This window comes from Sinocyclocheilus rhinocerous, unplaced genomic scaffold (assembly GCF_001515625.1).
Source record: "Sinocyclocheilus rhinocerous isolate Xijiao unplaced genomic scaffold, SAMN03320098_v1.1 scaffold30, whole genome shotgun sequence".
Classification (NCBI taxonomy): Eukaryota; Metazoa; Chordata; class Actinopteri; order Cypriniformes; family Cyprinidae; genus Sinocyclocheilus; species Sinocyclocheilus rhinocerous.
The window spans coordinates 927,806-936,735 of record NW_015657838.1 but is presented as its reverse complement, the minus strand read 5'-3'; the positions used below and the strand labels follow the sequence as shown (position 1 = coordinate 936,735).

General features: G+C 40.2%; 1 protein-coding gene across 2 annotated transcripts; it reads right to left on the bottom strand.

Moving 5' to 3' along the window:
* Positions 1-910: 910 nt before the first annotated feature.
* On the bottom strand, positions 911-2,586 carry LOC107721578 (POU domain, class 3, transcription factor 3-A-like). 2 transcript variants are annotated; one of them, XM_016529668.1, is made up of 2 exons: positions 1,325-2,586; positions 911-1,106 (listed from the first exon to the last, which is right to left on the bottom strand). In XM_016529668.1, the coding sequence occupies exons 1-2, from the start codon at positions 2,558-2,560 to the stop codon at positions 996-998; spliced, it is 1,347 nt and encodes a 448-aa protein (XP_016385154.1). In that variant the 5' UTR covers positions 2,561-2,586; the 3' UTR covers positions 911-995. The 2 variants fall into 2 exon arrangements, with proteins under 2 accessions (XP_016385154.1, XP_016385155.1); XM_016529669.1 differs by having other exon boundaries at positions 992-1,106; positions 1,285-2,586.
* Positions 2,587-8,930: the final 6,344 nt, after the last annotated feature.

Below are 8,930 nucleotides of genomic sequence, written 5' to 3'. Positions count from 1 at the left end.
TCTAAATTCCCTTTGTATACATTTCAGAAACTGTCTCGGTATTTGTCTAGATTAAATGTAAAACAAATATTAGTAATGCGTTTTAGTTTTGAATATAGCCTAGTTTTAATATTTAAACAAAATTGCGAAAGAAAGAAAAAGAAAGAAAGTTGCACCGATGCATCTGAAAGCTATCAGATTTATTGTTCTCATTCACTTCTCGCTGAGTCAGTACTGAACTTAAATAACAACCACGGGGGAAACGGTTTGACAACGGTTTGTTTCAGCTTCGTCAATGTGTTTGTGTACAATATCTGTATATAATAACAAGTGTAATACTAACAGTACAAAATATAATCAATATTGAAAAAGCCAGGGGGGAAGGCCTACAAGAGATGCTACTAGGTTGAAAGTCATCACAGCGCGCAACAAATCTGTCATTGCTCCTGAAAATATCTGAAAATTGATTTTAGTGAAAAATACAAAGCAAATCGTTTAAATCAACACAGAGAATTCATATTGCCAAATTTACACAGACTTGTTATCAAAACCCACCAAAAAATCTGCCTGGAAAAAAAGCAGTGAAGAGAGGGCAATATCCACGATAATTCAGCCAAACAACAACAAAAAGTGTTTACAAGGGGTCGGCTGAAACTGGAAAAGAGTAATCAATTACTTGAGAGTAATCAATCTTTTTCCCTTCTTTTTTTTTTCTTACGAGTTTTCTCTGTGTAAAAGCTATTCACAGAAGCGTGGTCCACAAAAATACTATGAAATAGAAAAGGTGTAGTTTGTTGCACATAATGTTCCAATAGTAGACAAGACAATTCCGTTTTGTTAAAATGAGTAATATAATTCCTGTGCGTAAAATTGATACGTGTCCTGGGGTAAATTCTTCCTCTGTTTAATATTTAATGTTTGTCTGCATTGATCCATGTCCGTGGGAGTTCTTTTGTCATTTCAATCCATAAAGTCTATGTTGGTTTTGGGCTGGTTATGATTTCGGGATTTCGGTGTCAGTGCACCAGAATCTCCTGGCCATAGGAGCTCGCAGATGTCACGTTGTAGTTGCTGTCAGGTTCATCTTTCAAACTTGCACCTTTTAAGTAATCTATCACAAAACTCCCCTGAAACACAGAGCAAACATAGTCATTTAAACGTTAGGGACATTGGAGGATAAAACGAAGAGCTTTTAAGATTTCAGTTTTGGGTTCTCCCGTAATATAGCCTACATAAAATATTTGTGATATCTTGCTGACTTGAAGTGTATATAAAATGATTTGTTCTACGTCTCAGTGAACATACGTTTGCAGTCCATGGACGGAGGCGGTGTGTCTGCACTCACGTTGCCGGCATGGGTGTACACGTCCTCGGGCGTCTGAGGGACCCCGGGCGGCGTCATCCTCTTCTCCTTCTGCCTTCGGTTGCAGAACCAGACCCGAACCACCTCCTTTTCCAACTGGAGGTTGCCCGCCAGAGAGGATATCTCCTGCGCTGCCGGTTTGGGGCATTTCAAAAAATGGCTCTCCAAGGCTCCCTTCACGCTCACCTCGATGGAGGTGCGCTTCTTTCGTTTCCTGCCTTGAGCTGCTATTTTGTCGATGCTGGTGGGACTGCCCGTGGTCGAGTCGGCCTCCTCTAGCCACTTGTTCAGCAGCGGCTTGAGTTTGCACATGTTTTTAAAGCTCAGCTGGAGAGCCTCGAACCTGCAAATGGTGGTCTGCGAGAAAACATTTCCGTAAAGAGTTCCAAGCGCTAACCCGACGTCGGCTTGAGTAAAACCCAGTTTGATCCGACGCTGCTTAAACTGTTTGGCAAACTGTTCCAGGTCGTCGGAGGTCGGCGTGTCCTCGTCTGAGTGCGAGTCGTGGCTGTTCACTCCCGCGTGGTGCTGCTGGTGGTGGTGGTGGTGGTGAGTGTGCTGCTGCTGCTGATGATGGTGGTGGTGATGATGGTGATCCATTTCTGGAGAGTCTCCTCGCATCAGCCCCGGGTGGACTAAACTCCCGGGAGGGCTCAACATCCCGTTGACTGTGAAACCACCCGGCTGGGAATAAATGAGAGCCTGCTGGGACTGCTGCTGTCCTCCGGTGATGGTCGGGATGTGGGAGGCTGTGGTGCCACCCCATGCGCTTTGGTGCGACTGGTGAGCCCCTAAATGCGAGGGTCTGTGGTGCAACGCGGTGCCCGGGTGTAAATCTTCTCTGTTTGAACTGTTCTTCAGGTCTTGTTGCTGTGGGCTACCGGCCATGCCAACTGGGCTGGAGGACCAAGGGGAGCCGGCTTCTGCCGCTGCAGCGGCTGCGGCGGCGGCGGCCGCGGCAGCCGCATGTGGCAGTGAGGTAACCCATTGATGGGCATGGCTCAGCATGTGCCCCCCGTTACTGGCCGTCATGGCTCCTTGCATGAAGTCGCTCTGCACCATCTTGACCGCGGGGTCTCCTCTGTAACCTCCCGACACCGATGTTACGGCACCGCTTCCCGGCTGCATGCCACCACCTCTGGACTCCGAGTGCACGATCGAGGCTGATGAGAGAATGCTGTTGCTGGCCAGGTAAGGATTGGAAGCCGCTGTGGCCATCCTCCCTCACCACTTTGAACAATTCTACTTATTATTCCCCCTACCTGTATTGTCGTAACTGTTTTCCAAGCCTCGAAGGCACGCACTATTTCATGAATTATTCAAGCTGGAAAAGTATGCGTGGTATTTTGATTTGGTCCACCGTAAGCACAGCAAAAGATGGCAAAAATATATCCGTCAAAACCTCCTTTTTTCATAAGCAAAAGGAGAAAGAAATACCTTCAGCGTAGAAATCCACATTATGCACGGAAGTGATTTTTACAATTGCATTCCATTCTTAATGTCATTGTCCAATTATGAAACCAAAAAGTCTTGTTAGTTCTTCTTCACATCAACTTCACGTCTCGATTACACAAATCCCACACCGAAGTTCATCGCGCGCTCTCTTGACTTGATGTGGAGGCTTATCAGGAGACGCTCCTTTGTAAACTTCTCTCTTGTTCTGCAACCCACAAGGCGTTTTCTTACCGAGTCTTGCTTCTCATATTTCTTCTTTTCACAGAGTCCATCTGACTTTAATCTTCAATACGTTCAATTGCACACAACTCTGTTAAATGCACACGCAATGGAGAGCTTTCGCTGTCCTCGCTCGCTCCGTTCCTCTCTCTGAGCGCGAGAGCACGCGAATGTTTACGTTCAGCCCCCGAGTGCACACACCATCCACATCCTTCACCCAATTACCGCGAGGAAGTTTCTGCGAGATTGATGCTCATTGGATATCCTTCGGGAGAGTGACAGATCTTAGGGCACAGCTAAGAAATCACGTCAAGGCGTTGCAATTTGCTATGTCTAATTTGGAGATGTCAACATACGAATAAAAGTGACTAGACCTTCTATCTGAGCAGGAAGCTTTAGTTGATATAATTCTAGTGCACTGTACTGCATCATTGGCTTCTGTTAATGACGCAGTAGATGTTTTGTTTTTGTTACAGAGGAAATTTTTGACTTGTTTTCGTCTCAGCGTTTGTTTTATTTTACTTTATGTTGGTCTTTTGTCTGCAACAGGCATCTAAATGTTAAAATGAAATTATAATTGTCTATGATATTTTACCTATGTGCATGCAACAAACAAATAGGGAAATCAGAAAAGATACAGATAAAACAATGCAAACAACAGGCAGATAAAACATAAAGCAATTCAGTTTTGGCTTAGGGGTACAAATGAGTAAGCATAGATTAGATTTTTATCCAGAAAATGTATGTAATCTACTGTTACCATCTAGCAAGGACTGACAACTTAACGGAAAGCATTTTTCATAGTTTATTCAGATTTATTCTAAGAATAAAGCAGACCCATTTCAAAGCACGAGCCGTGTAAACTTTTAAACTGATTTATTTATTCAATTTATGAATTATCTCCACCTCTCACAACGAGGTTTAAAAAAAATACTTATAAAATACAAAAACAAAGCACAAATAAACACAGTCGTCATAATAACACCAAGTATTTCATATTGTATAATTTGTTTAAATGGCAACTCTGGTACATGAAACTTGAACAAACGTATATCAGGTCTTTCAGATGAAAAAAAGAACCATCAGATGAATAAAAAAAAACACGTATTAATCCCTGAGTGGTGATTTATTATTATTGTTGTTTGTTTACCTGTAGACTGATCCACCCCTACATATAACCTATTGTATAGTTTCGAGGACAGGGACAGTCGTGCACTGCGAGCGATGAACAGTTAGTGCTGATTTTCATTTGCATAAATTTTCATATGTTTAAGAGAAAATAATAGCGGAGCGGAGGAGAGCGGGATTCACTCGAGACGGAGCAAGAGAGAGAGGGAGCTGCGCTGGATTCATTCCTGCGGTAAGAGATATTCCTCTCCCTCTCTTTCTCACCCTTTCTGTCTGAATGTTTTGTTTTAATCGCGAAAAACGGTCTATTTTAAATTTAAGAGCCATGCTGTAGCTATTGCGCGCTCTTAAAATTTTCAGTAAAATGTATCTCTGTGCAGAGCTTGTTCTTCAGCGAGGCCTTGCGCTGACTAAAAATCACATTATTTATATCAAATAAATGCGGTTTTGCTCGAGGGCCAATAATGGTAGCAAATGCATCAAAGCACAAGGATGCAGAGGGTTAAATGACATCAACTCCTTGACAATTTCATTAAGCTTGTTAGCTTCTTAAGCAAAGACTTCCAGGACTTTATATCATGGACTTATAAGGTAGGCTTCTTATTTATTTTTCTGTTTATTTAGGAAATGTATTATTAAGTTCCAAAGATATAACGAATTAGTTATTAAAAGTGTAGTTAATCTAGTTTTACTCTATCTGCAATTTGAAAAGAAACAAGTTTGTTTAGTTTTTAAGACCAGCTGGACACATTTTTCACGAGCAGCCCAGTCAAATGTAGGCTATTTAAAACGTTTTACGTGTGTTAACAGCTTATGCGTCGATTCATTTGCTGATTGTAATTTCTACTGTTTGTTTGAAAATGAGCTATCTAATTTCAGTTTCCTAAAATATAAAATAAGATTGATCAAACACAAAACCACGTGAAGTGGCAGATATTTGCCGTAACAGCATTCTGAATTAATTTGCACAGACTAACATGACCCTCCCTGTAACAGCCCATGCAATAAGTTTATAACGGTTTATGCAGTCCATCAGCTGGCATGGGTACATAGATGATCCATTAATCACTGCCTGACGAAGTCATGTTTAACAATGGCTCAAGGTGTCATTTGTAAATGAAGATACTTTATTTCTTGTTACGCCTTCATTTTGCGCACTAATTGACGCTTGTTATGGTTGTTTTACTTGGGGTTAAAGTCGAGTTTTGCATGAAAGTAGCCATGATATATATATATATATATATATATATATATGGCTATATGGTTATAACATTTGACTTTTTTAGAGACATTAATCCCATTTTTTAGTTAGATTCTTAAGATGTGTAATTTTTATCCTCTCTGACTTTGTCGTTAACTACATACAAACATCTTTTCTCCAACAAGAGATTTAATAATTAGTAATTAGTATTTTTTTGTATCACCAAGTTAGACAAACAAAAGTGACCTATAATACAAATTTGTGTAAGAAATTAAAAAGCAAAACCTTATTGGCATCACATCTAAAATTACAACTTTGTAGACTATATTCCCACAGTTTCTTAAAGTTGATGCAGTATTGTTTAAAGAAATATATGAATAATGAAATAACTAATTGGTTAATAACCATATTCTGATATGAATAGAGGTCTAAATAAAAGTAGTTGCTTAAATGATGAGGATAAGTTTCCCCCAAATGATTCTATTGCTTACCCCATACACACTCTCACTCACACACACACATTTAAGAGCCATGCTGTAGCTATTGCGCGCTCTTAAAATTTTCAGTAAAATGTATCTCTGTGCAGAGCTTGTTCTTCAGCGAGGCCTTGCGCTGACTAAAAATCACATTATTTATATCAAATAAATGCGGTTTTGCTCGAGGGCCAATAATGGTAGCAAATGCATCAAAGCACAAGGATGCAGAGGGTTAAATGACATCAACTCCTTGACAATTTCATTAAGCTTGTTAGCTTCTTAAGCAAAGACTTCCAGGACTTTATATCATGGACTTATAAGGTAGGCTTCTTATTTATTTTTCTGTTTATTTAGGAAATGTATTATTAAGTTCCAAAGATATAACGAATTAGTTATTAAAAGTGTAGTTAATCTAGTTTTACTCTATCTGCAATTTGAAAAGAAACAAGTTTGTTTAGTTTTTAAGACCAGCTGGACACATTTTTCACGAGCAGCCCAGTCAAATGTAGGCTATTTAAAACGTTTTACGTGTGTTAACAGCTTATGCGTCGATTCATTTGCTGATTGTAATTTCTACTGTTTGTTTGAAAATGAGCTATCTAATTTCAGTTTCCTAAAATATAAAATAAGATTGATCAAACACAAAACCACGTGAAGTGGCAGATATTTGCCGTAACAGCATTCTGAATTAATTTGCACAGACTAACATGACCCTCCCTGTAACAGCCCATGCAATAAGTTTATAACGGTTTATGCAGTCCATCAGCTGGCATGGGTACATAGATGATCCATTAATCACTGCCTGACGAAGTCATGTTTAACAATGGCTCAAGGTGTCATTTGTAAATGAAGATACTTTATTTCTTGTTACGCCTTCATTTTGCGCACTAATTGACGCTTGTTATGGTTGTTTTACTTGGGGTTAAAGTCGAGTTTTGCATGAAAGTAGCCATGAAATAGTGAGGACTCTTTACAATGCCATGACAGATTATTAATTAACCTTTAAAAAAAAAAATAATAATAATAATAATAATAGTAAATCCAGCAAATTGTCCTGTATTTTGAGCATGAAAGTGATGGAGAATACCAGTGGTTTTGGTGACGAACGGTTAGTGACAGGCTTCTGATGGAAGGCAGATAATTCCTTGGTTTCCTGTTGGAGTGAGGTCACATGAGGACTTCCTGTGCGGCTGTGCTGACTAGACACACACACACACACACACACATACCCACACACGTATTTCCCCCAGTCCCTGTATTACATTAATCAAAGCACATATTTCCCAATGGAATCCACACATGGATCACAGTAAATCCTAGTGGAATTGAATCACACAGAGGCCTAACTCAGCAGTCCGGTCGTTATTTTCCATACATATTTTTGAGTGATTTCTTGTGAGAGAAAACATGGGAAATATTTACACCTATTGACATTCACTACTAAATAAGCTGCTATAAATGGGCTAGACAAGGCATTTGCAGCATTATAACCAACCTCATGTTTCCCCTTTAAAGGAGCAACAACATTTCTACCTTATGTTGTTCTCTAGACTAAAGTGAATTTGGTGCTTATATTTTGTTGAGGTGCATGATTAGAAATGTTAAACCGTTTCAGATGCCTCACTGCCTTATTGAAATGACATCACAGATATGTTGTGAACATTTCCAGCTCTACAGAGCTGAAACTGTTCAGTCTGAGGAAGGTTTCAAAAGTGCTATGCTTTCTACTGCAAGTGACTGCAATTCAAATCTCTTTTCCCCCTGCAGGTAAGAGCAAGTCCCTCTGATAAACACAAGACACACAAGGCCTTCTTTCAGTGAAAGCTCCTTTATAGGGGCTAGGATTATCTTTCCTTCTGTCCTCGTCTCTCTCTCTCTCGTGCGCCATCTCAGCTGGCTGAGTATTCTAGCAATGTATAGAAAGCTGTTTTGGACAGATGTTTACATTATATTCTGGATATGACCACATATTGTGTACCGTTCTAAGTCGTCAAAAGCGATTGTCTGACTCATTTAGAGATGTTAATAATTTCCTTCTAGAAAGAACACTACAGCACCTCCAAAAGGTTCCAGCAAAAGTGTTATTCGGCTATGTTCGAGGTTTTCTGTGGGTAAAGCTCAAAACAATTGGAACAAAAATCACAGAATTGTCCTCTCCTCCTTTATTTCTCATGTGCGGCATTTGCATTTTACTCAGCTTAGCAAAAGAAATAACCTGCAGTGAGAAAACTCTATCCACTATGCACATAAGAAAGAAAGAGAGGGAGAACGAGAGAATAAAAGACGTGAAAAAGAACACAGACAGGCTGACTGAAAGGAAATGAGAGATAATCTCAACGCTACTGTCCATTTCCAATGTAGTCGCAAGCCATCATCCGTAATGGGAAGAATGCATCAGCATGCGCCGCTAGACGAAGTGCAATCCACACGTTCTTTTGTCACCTAACCACGGATATCTTTACTCTATGGTCTTAAATAGTCTTTTGATGGTATCTTTAGACCAATTTACAGATCTTCGGCATTATTACCATAGAGCAGACGCATTATGTCGGCCCATCTTTTGGGAATGGGTCATTCTCGGGGAACTAGCTTCGCATGTTACCTGAGGACGCCACAGGCATGTTATCATCCTCAGACTCTGCCAACTGTATGTGTCCCCATCTCTTCTGACAACTAAAGGGACCCATCAATGTTTCAGCCCACAGAGAATGACTCAAAGGGCCTTTAAAGTGAGTAAAACCCATTCTCTTTAATTCTGATTACACTCCGAAAGTGTCTTTAGCATGTGGCGGCTAAATTGGGCTATCAGCGCTAAGTAGCGGCGGGGAAGAAAAGAACCAATTATGCCAGTCAAAACCAGATGATGATTCTCATCTTCACTCTCTCTAACATATACACAGACTCACACACTCGCACACAAACAAAAGAGAGGAGAGGAGCACGTGTCTTTTGTTCTAAAATATAGAACACATATCACCTGACACACCTTTGTACGTCTTCACAGTAATGAGAGACACCTACGGATCCACGATTTCACTCCTACTGACTTCATAATGAGTCTCTACATCTGTTTAATATAAATAGCCAGAGGCAGTAAGATATAAATTCA

What these genes read in the sequence shown, in the direction of transcription:
- LOC107721578 (XM_016529668.1), bottom strand. Translation starts at nt 2,560, where the DNA reads ATGGCCACAGCGGCTTCCAATCCTTACCTGGCCAGCAACAGCATTCTC. An exon ending in TGTACACCCATGCCGGCAAC is followed by an intron (nt 1,107 to 1,324) that starts GTGAGTGCAGAC and finishes TCTGTGTTTCAG; the next exon opens with GGGAGTTTTGTGATAGATTA.